The 18,840-nt window shown below is 43.6% G+C and overlaps 1 protein-coding gene across 2 annotated transcripts; it reads right to left on the bottom strand.

Annotated features, from left to right (window-relative positions):
- Positions 1-276: 276 nt before the first annotated feature.
- Positions 277-15,947, bottom strand: LOC124265986. 2 transcript variants are annotated; one of them, XM_046700808.1, is made up of 10 exons: positions 15,762-15,947; positions 15,228-15,316; positions 14,294-14,417; positions 13,268-13,407; positions 8,993-9,265; positions 8,055-8,270; positions 2,234-2,351; positions 1,835-1,945; positions 1,390-1,507; positions 277-399 (listed from the first exon to the last, which is right to left on the bottom strand). In XM_046700808.1, the coding sequence occupies exons 3-9, from the start codon at positions 14,359-14,361 to the stop codon at positions 1,420-1,422; spliced, it is 1,014 nt and encodes a 337-aa protein (XP_046556764.1). In that variant the 5' UTR covers positions 14,362-14,417; positions 15,228-15,316; positions 15,762-15,947; the 3' UTR covers positions 277-399; positions 1,390-1,419. The 2 variants fall into 2 exon arrangements, with proteins under 2 accessions (XP_046556764.1, XP_046556763.1); XM_046700807.1 differs by having other exon boundaries at positions 1,386-1,507.
- Positions 15,948-18,840: the final 2,893 nt, after the last annotated feature.

Consider the following 18,840-nt stretch of genomic DNA (forward strand, 5'->3'; position numbering starts at 1 on the left):
CAGTCAGTCATTTATCATAAAGGAAGTAATTCGTAAGCAGAAACCTGAAAGAAGTTGATTACATACGCCACTAACCAATTTATGGGAATAGGTCAGAAAATATTCAAGCTTGCAACACATATTCTTAACACAGCGTATTTATAATTTAACTGGGTTACATGGTTGTGTATTGTCATCGGACACCGTCGCTGATGAGGATATCAAACACTGGATAACAACTCCATTATTTATAGATTGCTCTGACAAAATTAGAAACAAACAGATATACAGACGTACGTGTGACCAGGCTGACTTTGGCCTTGAAGCCCTTCCTCTGCCCCTCGGGGGTGGTCCTGAGGTTGAGAGACAGGGTGTTTCCGTACAGTCCGGATGCTGCGGTGTTGGGAGTCCCCACAATATCTGTAGGAGAGGAGGGTGTAGTTGGCAACAGAGGTGACGTAGTACATATATTTCTTTACAGTATGTACGGTACATCACAATATCTGTAGGAGAGGGAGGGGTGTAGTTGGCAACAGAGGTGACGTAGTACATATATTTTCTTTACAGTATGTACGGTACATCACAATATCTGTAGGAGAGGGAGGATGTAGTTGGCAACAGAGGTGACGTAGTACATATATGCTCTTTACAGAATGTACGGTACATCACAATATCTGTAGGAGAGGGAGGGTGTGGTTGGCAACAGAGGTGACGTAGTACATATATTTCTTTACAGTATGTACGGTACATCGCAATATCTGTAGGGAGGGAGAGGAGGGGTGTGGTTGGCAACAGAGGTGACGTAGTACATACATTTCTTTACAGAATGTACGGTACATCACAATATCTGTAGGAGAGGAGGGTGTGGTTGGCAACAGAGGTGACGTAGTACATATATTTCTTTACAGTATGTACGGTACATCACAATATCTGTAGGAGAGGGAGGGTGTAGTTGGCAGCAGAGGTGACGTAGTACATATATCTCTTTACAGTATGTACAGTACATCACAATGGCGGTGTAGATTTGCTTGTATTCTATTTCCTGTTACGACAGCTATATGTAATAGATGTACAAGAAATGTAAACAAGTTTATGCTGGTTCCTGGCCAGTTGTTTTATAGGGTTTTGGTTTAAAGCTGCTTTCTGTTGATACGTGTTCAGTTATACCGGAGCGTCTCACCTTGGTGTGGGAGAAAAGACGAAACGCTGTGTGCCGACAAACCGACAAACAGGTGCCGACAAACCGAGAATGGTAATCAGGGCGAATCCTGATCATAGGTTTCTGCTTACGACTAAGGAGGCAACTCTACCTAGTCCCATAATCGATGTACCTTCGATACAGTTAGCAACATACAATCCATGTTATATATGTGTGATACAGTTTGTCAGTGTTGTAGTTCTGCAACGTACGTGAAGGGTTCTCGCCCAGCAGAACAGATCTCACACGGAGTTCATCTTCACATCCTGATCCTGAAGTGGCGATGTCGAAGTCATCAAAGTCCAACAAGATAGTTGAGTCCTCAGGTGCCTGTTTAAAGATATCGTGTTTTGTGAATGCTACCAGATTTAATTAAAGACACATTGGAAACCCGCAGAGTCGAATCCGGAACTCTTTAAACCTGTTAGATCAAAGATATGCTACAAGCCTAGAAACAATCTGGATTCGAACCCATTATGTAGAGTAACAAGCTGTACCTATTGGGCTAAAGTGGAATTGGCGGGATGGACACATTTAATCTTTGACGGTGAAAACGAGCAACTTTCTATTTATTCTCCTTTTTGTTGTCTTGTTTTGTGATGAAGAAGAGTGAGGTGAGTATTTATATATCCCTACGACACGTGCTTGTGATCTTACCGTAAATATCCAGAAACAGTCCACATTGTTGGGGTACAGACTGGGATAGCCGGGGATGTTATTGTCATGGTAGGATTGTCTTTGGTCAACGTATACAGGCCTCCACAGTCTGTGGGTAGTGAAGAAAACATTGTACATCACTGGTACATTATAAATACTATTATACCTCCACAGTCTGTGGGGTAGTGAAAGAAAACATTGTACATCACTGGTCAGTACTATTTTACCTCCAGAGTCTGTGGGGTAGTAACAGACATTGTACATACTGGAACACGAATACTATATAATTTGGAGAAAAAACATTGATCTGAGAAAACTGATACCCAAAATTGTACATTGTGTAAGTTGTTTCATGAAATAGCTGAGAAAACTGATACCCCAAAACATTGTGTAATTTCATTGTTTGCAGGAACATAGTAGCAGTAAATGAATTTCTTTGACAGAAACTTGGGGCTGTAGGCGGACTGGCCTTCATTGTCGTCGTCAAAGGTAAGGTATTCCCGGAATGCCAGCATCCCTGCAGGAAGAAACAATGTCATCCATTGAAGGGCATAGTATTGTTTCAGATTAACATGAAGACATTATCTATTGACCAATCAGCATTGCGAATCAGACTGGACACGATTGTTCTGTCCTAATGGGTGACATGTTTACTACGAGTGCAGTTCTCCCCACCAATAAAAACTCCTCATTTCAGTAACCCACACATTTCACAGTAGCACACTTACAATATATCTGCTGTTGTCATTCAGTATCAAAACATAGCAGCTACTGCATTACATCACTTACAGACTGGTTATTAGCTTTCTGTGAGCTACGTCATCTTTGACATTGATGAACACTAATTCTGCTTGCACATTTATCCGACGTCTGGCAGGGACAAGATCACTTCCCAGGAAAATCAATCTGGTAATCAATACTTTAGTAATTGTTGAACCAGCTACATCAAATTGTTACCCTTTGGAATTCTGATTGGTTAATAGCCAAAGCATACGAAACCATGCAGGCGGATTTGCCACGGTGTATGAACCATACACCCCGTCAAATCTGTCATGTGACACACTACACGGGTTATACGAATGACCTTGACCTTAGATAGAATGTGGCTTATTCAGTTGGCGTATTCAGTTAGGAGCATAAGAAGAGAATAAAATTGTTGCCATAATTTCTTATTTGTTTGTGTCAAAAAAAATATATCAACAACAAAATAAAATGTTTCTACATTTCACTTGTCGTTTAACAAAACTCAAATTCGATAATTTTATCATAAACTAAGCCATCCTAAGTTACCTCCCTTTACGACCGTTCGGTAAAAATCATGGCGAATCGTTTTGCGTCTCATTTTGCTGATGATTGAATGTTATTGTATCAAGATAAGCTATAGGAAAAGATCTTAAAGGTAATAAATTCGCCTCAGGAAATACGGAATTCACAAGGATCTTACAATCCCGTACACCTTTCAAAACACCGTGTAACTAATACTATTCAAAAGATGAAAGGCACACGCACACACGAAAGATATTACTAGAAAAATTTACAAATCAAATACATGTGTAGGTGTCATATATTTCTGTAAAACCGTGAGGACAGACATCCTGTGGATATAAGACAGTAATGATGATGACTGTCCTGTCACAAGACAAGTAGCTTCAGGGCGGGGAGGCATCCTGTGGATATAAGACAGTAATGATGATGACTGTCCTGCCACAAGACAAGTAGCTTCAGGGCGGGGAGGCATCCTGTGGATATAAGACAGCAATGATGATGACTGTCCTGCCACAAGACAAGCCGCTTCAGGGCGGGGAGACATCCTGTGGATATAAGACAGCAATGATGATGACTGTCCTGTCACAAGACAAGTAGCTTCAGGGCGGGGAGACATCCTGTGGATATAAGACAGTAATGATGATGACTGTCCTGTCACAAGACAAGTAGCTTCAGGGCGGGGAGGCATCCTGTGGATATAAGACAGTAATGATGATGACTGTCCTGTCACAAGACAAGTAGCCTCAGGGCGGGGAGACATCCTGTGGATATAAGACAATAATGATGATGACTGTCCTGTCACAAGACAAGTAGCTTTAGGGCGGGGAGACATCCTGTGGATATAAGACAATAATGATGATGACTGTCCTGTCACAAGACAAGTAGCTTCAGGGCGGGGGAGGCATCCTGTGGATATAAGACAGTAATGATGATGACTGTCCTGCCACAAGACAAGTAGCTTCAGGGCGGGGGAGACATCCTGTAGATATAAGACAGTAATGATGATGACTGTCCTGCCACAAGACAAGTAGCTTCAGGGCGGGGGAGACATCCTGTAGATATAAGACAGTAATGATGATGACTGTCCTGTCACAAGACAAGTAGCTTCAGGGCGGGGAGGCATCCTGTGGATATAAGACAGTAATGATGATGACTGTCCTGTCACAAGACAAGTAGCTTCAGGGCGGGGAGGCATCCTGTGGATATAAGACAGTAATGATGATGACTGTCCTGCCACAAGACAAGTAGCTTCAGGGCGGGGAGGCATCCTGTAGATATAAGACAGTAATGATGATGACTGTCCTGTCACAAGACAAGTAGCCTCAGGGCGGGGAGGCATCCTGTGGATATAAGACAGTAATGATGATGACTGTCCTGTCACAAGACAAGTAGCTTCAGGGCGGGGAGGCATCCTGTGGATATAAGACAGTAATGATGATGACTGTCCTGTCACAAGACAAGTAGCTTCAGGGCGGGGAGGCATCCTGTGGATATAAGACAGTAATGATGATGACTGTCCTGTCACAAGACAAGCAGCTTCAGGGCGGGGAGACATCCTGTGGATATAAGACAGTAATGATGATGACTGTCCTGTCACAAGACAAGTAGCTTCAGGGCGGGGAGACATCCTGTAGATATAAGACAGTAATGATGATGACTGTCCTGTCACAAGACAAGTAGCCTCAGGGCGGGGAGACATCCTGTGGATATAAGACAGTAATGATGATGACTGTCCTGTCACAAGACAAGTAGCTTCAGGGCGGGGAGGCATCCTGTGGATATAAGACAGTAATGATGATGACTGTCCTGTCACAAGACAAGTAGCCTCAGGGCGGGGAGGCATCCTGTGGATATAAGACAGTAATGATGATGACTGTCCTGTCACAAGACAAGTAGCTTCCAGGGCGGGGAGGCATCCTGTGGATATAAGACAGTAATGATGATGACTGTCCTGTCACAAGACAAGTAGCTTCAGGGCGGGGAGACATCCTGTAGATATAAGACAGTAATGATGATGACTGTCCTGTCACAAGACAAGTAGCCTCAGGGCGGGGGAGGCATCCTGTGGATATAAGACAGTAATGATGATGACTGTCCTGTCACAAGACAAGTAGCTTCAGGGCGGGGAGGCATCCTGTGGATATAAGACAGTAATGATGATGACTGTCCTGTCACAAGACAAGTAGCTTCAGGGCGGGGAGGCATCCTGTAGATATAAGACAGTAATGATGATGACTGTCCTGTCACAAGACAAGTAGCTTCAGGGCGGGGAGGCATCCTGTGGATATAAGACAGTAATGATGATGACTGTCCTGTCACAAGACAAGTAGCTTCAGGGCGGGGAGGCATCCTGTGGATATAAGACAGTAATGATGATGACTGTCCTGTCACAAGACAAGTAGCTTCAGGGCGGGGAGACATCCTGTGGATATAAGACAGTAATGATGATGACTGTCCTGTCACAAGACAAGTAGCTTCAGGGCGGGGGGGGAGGCATCCTGTGGATATAAGACAGTAATGATGATGACTGTCCTGTCACAAGACAAGTAGCTTCAGGGCGGGGAGGCATCCTGTGGATATAAGACAGTAATGATGATGACTGTCCTGTCACAAGACAAGTAGCTTCAGGGCGGGGGAGGCATCCTGTGGATATAAGACAGTAATGATGATGACTGTCCTGTCACAAGACAAGTAGCTTCAGGGCGGGGGAGGCATCCTGTGGATATAAGACAGTAATGATGATGACTGTCCTGTCACAAGACAAGTAGCTTCAGGGCGGGGGAGGCATCCTGTGGATATAAGACAGTAATGATGATGACTGTCCTGTCACAAGACAAGTAGCTTCAGGGCGGGGGAGGCATCCTGTGGATATAAGACAGTAATGATGATGACTGTCCTGTCACAAGACAAGTAGCTTCAGGGCGGGGAGGCATCCTGTGGATATAAGACAGTAATGATGATGACTGTCCTGTCACAAGACAAGCAGCTTCAGGGCGGGGAGGCATCCTGTGGATATAAGACAGTAATGATGATGACTGTCCTGTCACAAGACAAGTAGCTTCAGGGCAGGGGGAGGCATCCTGTGGATATAAGACAGTAATGATGATGACTGTCCTGTCCACAAGACAAGTAGCTTCAGGGCGGGGGAGGCATCCTGTGGATATAAGACAGTAATGATGATGACTGTCCTGTCACAAGACAAGTAGCTTCAGGGCGGGGAGGCATCCTGTGGATATAAGACAGTAATGATGATGACTGTCCTGCCACAAGACAAAGTCAGGGCTTCAGGGCGGGGAGGCATCCTGTAGATATAAGACAGTAATGATGATGACTGTCCTGTCACAAGACAAGTAGCTTCAGGGCGGGGGAGGCATCCTGTAGATATAAGACAGTAATGATGATGACTGTCCTGCCACAAGACAAAGTAGCTTCAGGGCGGGGGAGGCATCCTGTGGATATAAGACAGTAATGATGATGACTGTCCTGTCACAAGACAAGTAGCTTCAGGGCGGGGGAGACATCCTGTGGATATAAGACAGTAATGATGATGACTGTCCTGTCACAAGACAAGTAGCTTCAGGGCGGGGGAGGCGTGTGATCAGTGCCTGATGTCACCATCGTGTACTGTTGTCAATGCTCTACGCCGAGGTACAGACTGAATAAATCTCCGGATTCTGTCCCTTGGAATTCCTCTCCATTTTTCTCCAACATTCGATCAGCTGTGGCAAGTGTCCATGATGCATGTTGACGTACAGGTCTAACGATGCTCGTGCCACAGATGCTCTGTTGTGCTCGGATCCGGGATCTAGATGGCCTTGAATCATCATGGAAGTCACCAGTGACAGAATTTGTGTCTAGTGTGGTGTTGTCAGATTAAAACCAACTCCCTCTCCCAGCTGATAATTAGGAGAAGGTGAGGTTTCACGATATTGGTCGATGTGCAAATGTGCTGTGAGATTCCCAGGAATTGCCAACAAGTGTAGGATATAGCTCCCCGCACCAGCAAACTCCTCCGCCGACTCTGTCTCCGAGCGCAGATCGGTGCCAAACGTTCATTTGGAAAACGTTCAAACGCTGTCTTCTGGCAAAGAATTGGAGAAGTGACTCATCACTGAACCACTCTCGTCACCACCCAGCTTACAATTTCACGTTGTCACAACGTTGCCACATCACATAACGCTGTCGTTGTTACAACGTTATTCGCAATGGACTCCCATTGTGACCTGACGTTGTCATACGTCATATGTACGTCGCCACAAGGTAAAGTTATTTGATGCTAAAGTACTTTACGTTGAACAGTACATAAGAAACAAAGTAGAAATTCACTTCAATGTTTTTCGTCAATTTGCATGTTGTTTTGTGTGTTTTCTGAAACTGTAGCTGAATAGTGAAGAAAGAGTCTCAAAGTGAAATGTTTAACAGAAAATTATCGTGATACCAAGTTAAAAGAAACGTTGCTATAACGTCGTGAGGAGTCCAAAGCATAACGTTTCCTCAACGTAAATCGTTTTCTCAACGTAAATTTGCAAAGTTGTCATCACGTTTTGACATATAGAGGGTCACAAACTGCAGACTGAGAGTCTCCAGCTTCAGCGCTGACTGAAGTAGGGACGTTTACACACACGGCACATGATCGTCACAAGTTGTAGGAGCAGCCTGCTTTATATTTCTGTTTCATGGCATTTTCGTGGAGTCTTTTACAATGACAATTACTCCTTTGTAGAGAAGGTTTAATGAATTAACAAATCAACATTCGTATTATTTTTCTTCGCAATGAGAATTGGAAACATTCATGTAAGAATTTATATAGATGCAATAAACAAGAAGTTGTCATTAATAAAGTTGTATGTTTCATTCTTGATTCACCAACTTCTAGAATGCCGATCAAACAGTTCTTCGCGATGATTGATTTGAAGAGTGAAGAAATATTCCTCAGTCTCATACTCTCTCTTACCATCAACTTCTTGACAGGCATCGGATTCTCCATTGTGACGGAACAAGATGAAGGGTTTAGTGTTGGGGAGTTTCAGTGGGACGATGGGGTAGCCATCGTCACGGCAACAGAAATCAAACTGAGTGTCTGCATCATAGACACCGTCGGGCACGGATCCAGATGTAGTTGTGGTGGTCTCGGCAAGGTTGTCAAACTTGATGTATCCACTTTCAAAACCTGAAAGAGCCAGTGTGAAAGTATCATTGTGGACTAGCTTTTGTCAAGTAGATAAACTATCTGTGTCTGACTGAGCTAGAAAGCTATGTATGTACGTTTACTACTTTGGTGAAATCTCCGAAATGATGCCACACCTGTTGATGAACCCAAAATGACCTTGTTATAAATTGTAGAATGTATAAATAATCCAAAGTTAAATAGATCAATCCATAAACTCTACTCGAAAACAGTAAGGTATGACTCGAGTCTTTCATATTTCTATATAGTGTATGTGTGATGTCATGGCAGTTTGACTAGAGCAGACTAACGCCATAATAACGTCCGTAGCACTTACCAGTAGGACAGTCTCCTGTCTTCAGTATACAGTATCTGTCTGGCTATAAACTTACCAGTAGGACAGTCTCTATTCTTCAGTATACAGTATCTGCCTGGCTATAAACTTACCAGTAGGACAGTCTCTATTCTTCAGTATACAGTATCTGCCTGGCTATAAACTTACCAGTAGGACAGTCTCCTTTCTTCAGTATACAGTATCTGCCTGGCTATAAACCTACCAGTAGGACAGTCTCCTTTCTTCAGTATACAGTATCTGCCTGGCTATACACTTACCAGTAGGACAGTCTCCTTTCTTCAGCATACAGTATCTCTCTGGCTATACACTTACCAGTACCAGGACAGTCTCCTTTCTTCAGTATACAGTATCTGCCTGGCTATAAACTTACCAGTAGGACAGTCTCCTTTCTTCAGTATACAGTATCTGCCTGGTCCCCATTCAGCTGTGTCAGCGTCAGTGCTGGTGGAAGTATCCTTCACACAGAAGTGGTACTTGAAGCTGCTGGCTGTGAACTCCCCCTTCACGTGCACGATGTCGCTCTGTGTGCTGCCCCCGTCACTGGTGTGTTGTACAGACCCCTCCAGGAACACGTCCCCGGGGCACCCGTCAGCTGGGGACGGCAGGGCGTATGTGCCCCCGGGCCATTTGGTGGGGGCGGGCACTGCGGAGGACACATACAGTATTAAGACAACCTTGGACTGGAATGACTGAAATAGTCTCCACATTCCCACTGCACACCTACAAAACACTTATCATTGACCCAGAATACCTAAACACACAAAACATAATGCAGTAGTGTTAACAACATCTTTACTCAACCTGAGCTAAATAGTACATGCTTACTACAGAAACACGTGGCGTCTAACATGCGCAAGTTCACTAGGGGTACTGAAAACCAGTGTTCAATCACATGGAACATAAGCAGGTTCTGAGTTATACACAATAAATGTTCACTACCTTCATTGTAGTATCCTGTATGTCCACCCCTTGCATCAATACAGGCACGCAGCCTCTTTCTAGCCGAAGACATCAGACGTCGAACAAGGTCACGTGCGACGCCAATCTTCCTGGAGGGCTTGTGCAAGTTGCTGTCTATTCTGTGGTGGGTTAGGGCGTTTCCGGACGCGTCTGTCTAGTGCATTCCACATGTGCTCGATCGGGGACATGTCTGGAGAACGTGCTGGCCACTGTAGAACGTTCACGTTGTTCCTCTCGTCGCTGCCAACGACGGACATCTCGGGCCCAACGCAATCAGTGACGTCTGTGTTCAGGGGTCAAGAGATGTTACTTGAAGGGTCTGTAGGCTCTGATACCTGCTGCCCGAAGACATCTAGCCACCGTGTATCGACTGACATAGTGATCAAGGAAATTCGCCGCTGATGACGTTACCGTCAGAAAACGGTTTGTCAGGTGTAACGTCCTGAAATGCCGGTCTTCAGCTGGAGTTGTTACTCGCGGTATCCCACTTCTCGGTCTGTCCCCTGTCTGGTCCGTCTGCCTGTAACGTTGCAGCAGTCTAGAGACGGCTACACGGGTGCAGCCGAAGGTTTTTACAACATTGGCGTGTTTCGACCCCATCTCGAGCATGCCTATAGCCCTCTCACGTTCAACTGCTGATAGTCGTGGCATATCGGTGGTGTTCTTTTTCAAACTGCATGTGTAACCTGTCCGCACACTAACTGTTATACCCTAAGTGCATGCGGAACCCTGACACATACCCAAAATCATGGTTTATACAATTTACCACTTCGACATTTTATTCACGACGTGCACGTGAGTTTCATTGCAGGTATGAAATTGCTACGTTGGGGCGACATGTTTCAGTGTATAATTTACCTACAAAAATATTTCTTTAAAATTTGAGAAATGGTAACTTTTGGTATACATTCTTTTGCCGGTCAGTTTTATAACAAATATGACCTCAGATCATAAATGTTCAGAGCTTCCACAGGTATACAACATGGCACGCAGGCACAAACGTAAGTCGTGAAGGACATGTAGTAAATATCTAATATTGTTTTACTTCAGTCTTAAACACCTTGAAAGCTGCCATAGTCTTTTTTCAGCTTACATCTGAAATGAGACCATGGCAGTGGTACCTGGAGTGGTTGTTTGTGTAATTGGATAAAAGCAACAAGACGAATACAGTTCATACCACCTGTGCAGTGAAACTGCAAATAAAGTGATGTAAATGTTATGTTTTTTGTAAATAACAATATAACATTTGGCCATCGCGTCTGATCTTTTTTTATGGTTTAAACATATTTTTATTCATCAAAGAATCTGGTTTGGTAAACAAGCAAAGCATTGCTTTTACGAATACCTCACCAGTACAAATATAACACAAACAGAACACACAAGAACTAGGCAAGAAGATAGAATGAAATAGACAAAATGAAATATACTAAAATCTTAACATCGTATGTGCATTGAGAATTGTAATTAACAACACGCTTGCAGTTACGTTTCATTACTTTTTGTTAAGACAATTCTTATTTATTATTTGGTTAAGACTCTTCGAAACGTTTAGTCTTGCAAATGAATTGGTGGAGAGATTCTATAATATTCTTATTTTTCTTTGTTGGTAGGCGGCGGTGTTTCGTATAACACAGTTTGGAGGCTGTGACCATTTACATATAAGTATGCATTGTTTCTAATGGCAAGTATATAATTTACATGTAAAGAGATTATGAATAACGTTTTCATTGTGGTATCCACAAACGCATTCAGCATTAGTTGATATCTATCTGTTGACTTTATCCGCATTTAGATCGCTGCAGCCGAGCTTGAGACGACTGTATTACAATCTGACAAAGTCGACTACCATAATTCAGGTCAAGGTAATTATTGGATTCATCTTTTTATTAACAGAGTTTAAATTTGCCTATTGTATTAGCATTCGCTACGTCGTCAGGTAACCAAATCCAACTTTTAATTGTGTATGGTAGGAATGATTTTTCATGTTTTTATCGTGCAGTTTATTGTTTGTAAGTTGGGATTGTTCCTGAGATTGTATTGACTATTGTCAGAGACAGTTTTAGGTTCAAGGTCACTACAAGTAGCCTGGGGCGAGATTGTTATTCATTTTGTAAAAGTTTACCAATTTGATGTCACGCCTTCTTTCTTTTAATGGTTTAAAATTAGTTTCAAGATGTAATATTTCATGACTAGTTCCGCGAACCGCGCCACATATAGTACGGAGTGCATCTAACCGTTCAAGGAGAAGTGATTGATCAGTCGTACAGTTATCCCAAACATGGCAACAGTAAATATCGGAATCACGAATGACTTGTACATGTTTTCAGGCGTTTTCCTGGAAAGGCGATATTTGAAATCTCGAAGGCAGTTTATCATATGGGACTGACGTTTTCAACAATATCTTCAATATGACTTGTGCATTGATTTTGGAATTCTTGTATCGGCGTTTGATTCGTGTTTAACGTCTGAATCCCATCAGTTTTATGCCTGCGAGAAACTTTTACTGTTTCTGTTTTATTAGGGTTAAAGTTATTAACCTGCCACTTTTCTGCCCAGTTTGAGATTCGGTTTAGATCACCATCGAGACAAGCTGCGGCAACATTGTGATCATCTACAATCACATATATTGAGGTGTCATCCGCAAAGAGACGAATGGGACTTTCCATTCCATCTACCATATCGTTGATGTACACAATGAAGAGGAGTGGTCCCAAGACGGAACCTTTGGGGACGCCAGCGAGTAGAGTTTTATGATCAGAGCAATATCCATTAATGACAACTTTTTGTGATCTATTTCCTAGGTAACTTCTATTTTATTAAAACAAATGTATCTACACAACCTACATTTGGGAAAAGGAGACAGTAATGATTTACCCTTGATGAGAGTTTTTTAAAGCAGACAAAATCAGTATCCACCTGTTGTGTTAATACAATTGGTGAAATCAGCCTCAGCCCAAGTACTACTATTCCAGGCCTAAGGTTGTTACAATACGTGGTTAACATTATCCTGGCTTCCATATGTATAATTACATCACTGCTATTTGTCCTCCTTCTATTATCGGCATCGGAGGTGATAAACAAATGCGATGAGAAGTGATCACCTTGACGGCAGCCTACTGAGACGTCACACACAGTAGTACAACTCGTTAGTCCTGCTTTATGACGTCACAGCAGCCACTGAGTTCCTACTCACCTGTCGTATAACGTCACAGCTACCTTCACTCCACAACTTCGTCTGCGCTTTATGATGTGACTGTAGCCATTGATTCCTTGCTCACTTGTCGTATGACGTCATAGCAGCCATTGAATCCCTGCTCATCTGTCGTATAACGTCACAGCTACCCTTCATCCAACAATTGCCTGCCTTATGATGTGACAGTAGCCATTGATTCCCTGCTCATCTGTCGTATGACGTCACAGCAGCCATTGAATCCCTACTCACCTGTCGTATAACGTCACAGCTGCCCTTCATTCAACAATTGCCTGCCTTATGATGTGACAGTAGCTATTGATTCCCTGCTCACTGTCGTATGGCGTCACAGCAGCCATTGAATCCCTACTCACCTGTCGTATAACGTCACAGCTACCCTTCATTCCACAATTGCCTGCCTTAAGATGTGACAGTAGCCATTGATTCCCTGCTCATCTGTCGTATGACGTCACAGCTGCCCTTCCTTCCGCTCACCCTGTTTTATGACGTCAGAGGCTGGCCTTTGGCGGGATCCAGGCCAGGCGGGCAGATACATGCGCAGATGCTGTTGTCGATGTAGGAGACGAAGCCGTCGTTGACGCACGTCACAGCCGCCCCATTTGGACACCTCTCCTCTGAACAGCAGCACGAACAGAACAAACTACACTAGACATCTAAATGTTGCTTTGGAAGAAATTAAAGAGGCATGAATATTGAACAAAAAGTTGTTATACTGATAGCCGTATACATGTAATGCAATGGCATTCAGGAGATGAAACGGAAAGCGGGGGGATTGCATTGTGATTGTTTAGCAGTTGATTTCAGATGTGCACGATCTACATGTGTTGTCGGTAGCCGACATTTGCCATGTGGCTATGCTAAGCATGCGACAGAGCCATGTTCCCAAGTTGAACATGTAGGAGGCATGTAAAGTTGCAGTTTAAATTGACACTTCGCAGAATCTTATCGTGATGAAACAGAGATGGAACAGTATTCAGTGCCATGGCAGGATCACCCCATACCATGTGTGTGATGTCCGTCGATGCCTTGGTTGGCATACTGCTTAAAAATGGTTTAAAGTCATACACATCCACTGATCCAGGATCGCCATCGAGATTTCATTGTTGCAATACGCGCTTCATAAACGTTCTCAGCGACAGACTTTACTTCTACAAACCATTTGAACACTCTGTATTTCATGTATGCATTGGATACCTATATGTTACCATCATGTTTCCTTATCAGCAGTCCTTATCAAGACTATTTCTGTTATGTTATTGCTGGAATATTGCTAAACCATACTCACTCCTCCTTGTCAACATTATTACCACTGGAAGGGGTAACTGCAGTCTTTCTGTTTAGCATACCCACCATATCCATTAACAATTCAGTTTACTCGCGATAATCCACTACATCAACCATTCTTCTCTCGAGTAGTTTCGGATATTTCTGATGCTTTACCAGTGCACAGTGTTGGCCACCTGGGTTAACCGTGACCCGAGGTCACGCATGGGACGCTACCCGATGCAGCTGTAGGCGTGGGCGAGGGCGTGCCAGGAGTAGTACACGTTGCCCCTGTTCTGTAGCATAGGTTGAAGGTCTCAGAACGCACGGTCTGGGTGTACCAGCCATTATTGGAGAAACCCTGGAAAGAATCAAATAACGTTGAATATGAACATGAATGTAAAACTTCCAGTACTTCACCTCCCAATTGATATGTTATTTAGAATCTTTACCTGACCATCAGGGTAGCTACAGTCCGTTTGACTCAAAAGTGGACAGATGAATCGCAATCTAACTCGAAAATATCATTATCAAAACGTCGGACCAACTCTGTGAGGGTTTTGCAGAAAGTATATCCTAGAAATAAAAAAAGTTGTCATTAAACTATCATTAAAATATTGACACACTTCACTATTTGTTACGAGGAGGAGTGCATAGAAACGGACAGCCACGTGGTCGAAAGCACTTGCGCAAGTGCAGACTTTATTCATTAACCTGTACTGTGCCGCCTATAAGGGCGTTGAACCTGTGCTCTCGGTGTGACGAGCGACCACCGTAACCACTGGACCACCACACAAGCAACAGTGTATTCGTTGACAGCGCGGATACTGACAGTGAGCGTCTGTGGACTGCCCATAATCTCACGCTGACTACCTAGCACCTTGCTGGACACGTGACTCTTACAGCAACTGAAGTGTCGGTAGACTGCCCGCCAATCTCACGCTGACTACCTAGCACCCTAGCTGGACACGTGTCTGTTTACAGCAACGGAAGTGTCTGTAGACTGCACATAATCTCACGCTGACTACCTAGCACCTGGCTGGACACGTGACTCTTTACAGCAACTGAAGTGTCGGTGGACTGCCCATAATCTCACGCTGACTACCTAGCACCTGGCTGGACATGTTAAAGGAAGCCTTTCAGTAAGGAGCTGAGTTGTGTACACACTTGCTGTGGGGTTGTAATGCATATGGCTGGTCATGTCATATCGCAGGTCTACAGTACTTTTGGGACTATGCTGTCGGTATATACCCCAGTCTGCTGTGGAAACACAAAACATTTAGCATAAATCGTGTGACAAGTGAACCGTAACAATTGATATTCAGATGTCACCGATGAGTGGCAAACAGGTGGGTAGAGCACAGGATGACGTATGTAGAGCTGTGGAATGTAAAATTACATTGTGATATGTGTATTGTTTGGATCCTACACCTGATTCGCCTGGGGAATATGGCTGCGATATAAGAATGTGATCGGCTAGTTTCATTCGTCCTGGCCAGTATGATGTACATCACAACATATTATGTCATTAATTCTGATTATTCTTTCACCTGTCCTCCGCAGCAGCCGATTGTATAAAAATATGCCCAGCATCCGTGGGTGAAATCCTGATGTATAAAGTTAACCAGCAAGCCGACTGGACCAGACTTCTAACCCATAGTAAAATGCGTCTTGCAGTACACTAATCTACTCGGAAGTTACTCACAAGGGTTAACGTTTTGGAAATTGGGACGGACGTATCCAACTCGCTTGTAGCTCTTGTGTTCGTGAGGAAATCCGAGAGCATGTCCAAGCTCGTGTGTGCAGTAGTGCTGGAAGAATGCATAGATATGCAGTAAGTAATGAAGAATGAGATAAAACTACTCTCTAAACTCACTCACCAACTTACTCACTCAAAACAAAGTCTATAATGAACAAACTTTACTGATAACAACTTCTTTATATTCGTGAGTGCGACGTTTCGATACAGATTCTTGTACCGTTGTCAAGTATACTAGGCACATAAAGAAACTGTGCATACAAAATTTAAAATCTAAATTTATCAAACCTGTGTAGACACATAAGGATTTAAACTCAGAGATTAGTGACATGTATCCAACATGCATGCACGTGCCACGTTCCGTGACGTCAGTGGGTTCGTCCTTGAGACGTGCAATACGTTGTTGCACGTGCATTCCGGGAAGAGAAACAGAGCAAATGAATGCCACACAATACTGTCACTTTGGAAAGCTCAACCCCTGCCCTTGCGATCGTTCAAAAAATTAAACGGCTATTGAAACGCATAGCATGCCAAGGCTCACGTCTGCACAACGTCATGAGGCCATTGGGATGGTCCGTGGGGGAATGTCTCAACGACAAGTGGCTGCACATTTCCACTGCCACCGGAACACCATTTCTGCACTGGTGAGACGCTACCAGAACACAAATGACGTCATCGATCGGCCACGTTCTGGACGTCCACGTGTAACAACGCCAAGACAGGACAGATGGATAAAGGGTGACCCATCTTCGCCACAGGTTTCAGACTGCAGTGATGACTGCCCGAACCATCAGGACTTCGCCGTATCCACCCCAACACAGTTCGACAACGTTTACGTCATCACGGGATCAGACCACGACGTCCCGCCATACGGCCTATCCTGACACAACGTCATCGACAAGCTCGCCGAATGTGGTGCCGAAATCATGTCCGCAGACCCTTGTTTTGGTGGAGAAATGTTTTTTTTACAGATGAGTCCAGGTTTAACATTTCCCATAGTGATGGACGTCAACGTGCCTATAGACGCGTGGGAGAACGTTATGCACAGGCCTGTGTCTTGGAGAGGAATCGCTTTGGTGGTGGTTCCGTGATGATTTGGGGTGGAATAACAGCACGCCAAAGAACTCCTTTGGTGATTGTTCAGGGCAACAACTGGTGTGGGCTACAGGGATCAGATTCTTCGACCTGTGGCAATTCCTTTTCTGCAACGTCATGGCCCTGGGTTAACATTCCAACAGGACAATGCCCGCCCTCATACGGCAAGGGTTGCTATGGATTTCTTGCAACACCACAACGTTGACTTACTGCCTTGGCCTGCAAATTCACCGGATCTCTCCCCGATAGAGCATGTTTGGGACGAGATGGATCGACGTCTACGCCGTCTTCCTCATCCGCCAGATAACGTCCTTGACCTTGCAACAGAACTTGAGAGAATCTGGCGTGACATCCCACAAGCCTTCCTTGCACGTTTGATAGGCTCTATGCGTCGTCGATGCACTGCTGTTCTCAATGCCGATGGTGGACATACCCGTTATTGAGCTTGTGACATGGTCGTTTGACCCTGTCCCGCTTGTGGACTCGTGACGTCATTGTGATTGACTTTTCAATTGAAATTCTCCCGACTTGTTATGGTCTCATGATCCCTCCATTAAAGTTTATATGTACCTTTGACATTGTTATCGTACTTATCAACTGGGATAATATTTTGACAATGCACAGTTTCTTTATGTGGCTGTGGAATACATCCTCATAATCTTGTGAGCAGGAACAAGAAGCATTATCAGAAATGAAACGATTATACTTATCACTATTTAAGTCACTGCATCCCAATCTAAGGCGGCAGTGTATTATTTGAGAGAATCGACTACCAAAATTTAGATCGAACATTGTGTTGGTATTAACTTGTGGTGTGATTAAATTCTTAAACTGTCCAACAGAGGGGCGTTTGTCGCATTTGTAGGTAGGTCATTCCACAGTTTAATTGTATCGGGCAAAAACGATTTGGCATAATTAGTAGATTTGCATCTTAGAGTCTGATAGTTTTTCATTATTCCTAAGATTGTAGTTACTGTTATCAGAAACATTCCCTGGTGCAAGATCACAAAGATAGTCAGGAACCATATGGTTTTACCATTTTGTAAAATAATGTTAATTTAGAAATTTCTCTCCGTTTCGCTAAGGAAGTCAGGTTTGTCTCATGATATACACTCTTCAAAAAAAGACAAGCATAGGTGAATTGAGATTTTTCTATTAGGTTTTTCAGTTTGTTTGGTCCAGAATTTCAGTGTTATAGGAAACAGCCACACAGAACTTTCATCTGAGAAAATCACATTGTCCCAGTTACAATGTCTATCCACCAGTTCACTATTCGCTCCTTTTGTTCAGGTTTTATGATCGGTGATGGAATTCCTCCACTTTTCTGCCAACCCATTGCATGAAGCTCAGTTCTCCAATTGTCTCCTTACAGACAGCCACAGTTCCTCTATCAATCATATCCAGCCTTACGTTTTCTAAACTCCTTCATTTGTTTTTTAGAAACAAGAATACCAAGCCGCCTCCTGTCACCGACAGTCACGTTTTGCGACTACCTGCGCCCCCTGGTGCTCAATGCCATATCCATTTGCAATATTTTACAAAACACGATAAAAGTGTACAAAGGGATGCCTGTTCTAATTTGAATTCACTTTAGCTGATCTGATGTCCCTTGTTATAATACTCTAAAATCAACTTCCTCTTCTCTAAATCATCCATACTGAGGATCACTGAAAATGTCGTCTGCTAGCAAGTAAACAAAGGAAGATAACTCTTCACAAACTAATGAAAAGGATTAACGGAGTTGTCTTTCTTGAATGAAACCAAGCACCTTGATAGCTGGTCAAGGTTGTTTATACTAGAAATCCAAGTAAACATATACCTAAAATTCTCATTAATTTCTGGTCATACTATATCTACGTGTAAAATCATCGTCTACACTGAATCGACACGTGAGTGCACTCCATAGGTTACTCGAACATCTGGTATGACT

This window comes from Haliotis rubra, unplaced genomic scaffold (assembly GCF_003918875.1).
Source record: "Haliotis rubra isolate DU_JTF1 unplaced genomic scaffold, ASM391887v1 Scf1224, whole genome shotgun sequence".
NCBI classification, from domain to species: domain Eukaryota; kingdom Metazoa; phylum Mollusca; class Gastropoda; order Lepetellida; family Haliotidae; genus Haliotis; species Haliotis rubra.

What these genes read in the sequence shown, in the direction of transcription:
- LOC124265986 (XM_046700808.1), bottom strand. Translation starts at nt 14,361, where the DNA reads ATGCTACAGAACAGGGGCAACGTGTACTACTCCTGGCACGCCCTCGCC. An exon ending in CACGCCTACAGCTGCATCGG is followed by an intron (nt 13,408 to 14,293) that starts GTAGCGTCCCAT and finishes GCTGCTGTTCAG; the next exon opens with AGGAGAGGTGTCCAAATGGG. An exon ending in ACTGTTTCTGGATATTTACG is followed by an intron (nt 1,508 to 1,834) that starts GTAAGATCACAA and finishes ATCTTTAAACAG; the next exon opens with GCACCTGAGGACTCAACTAT.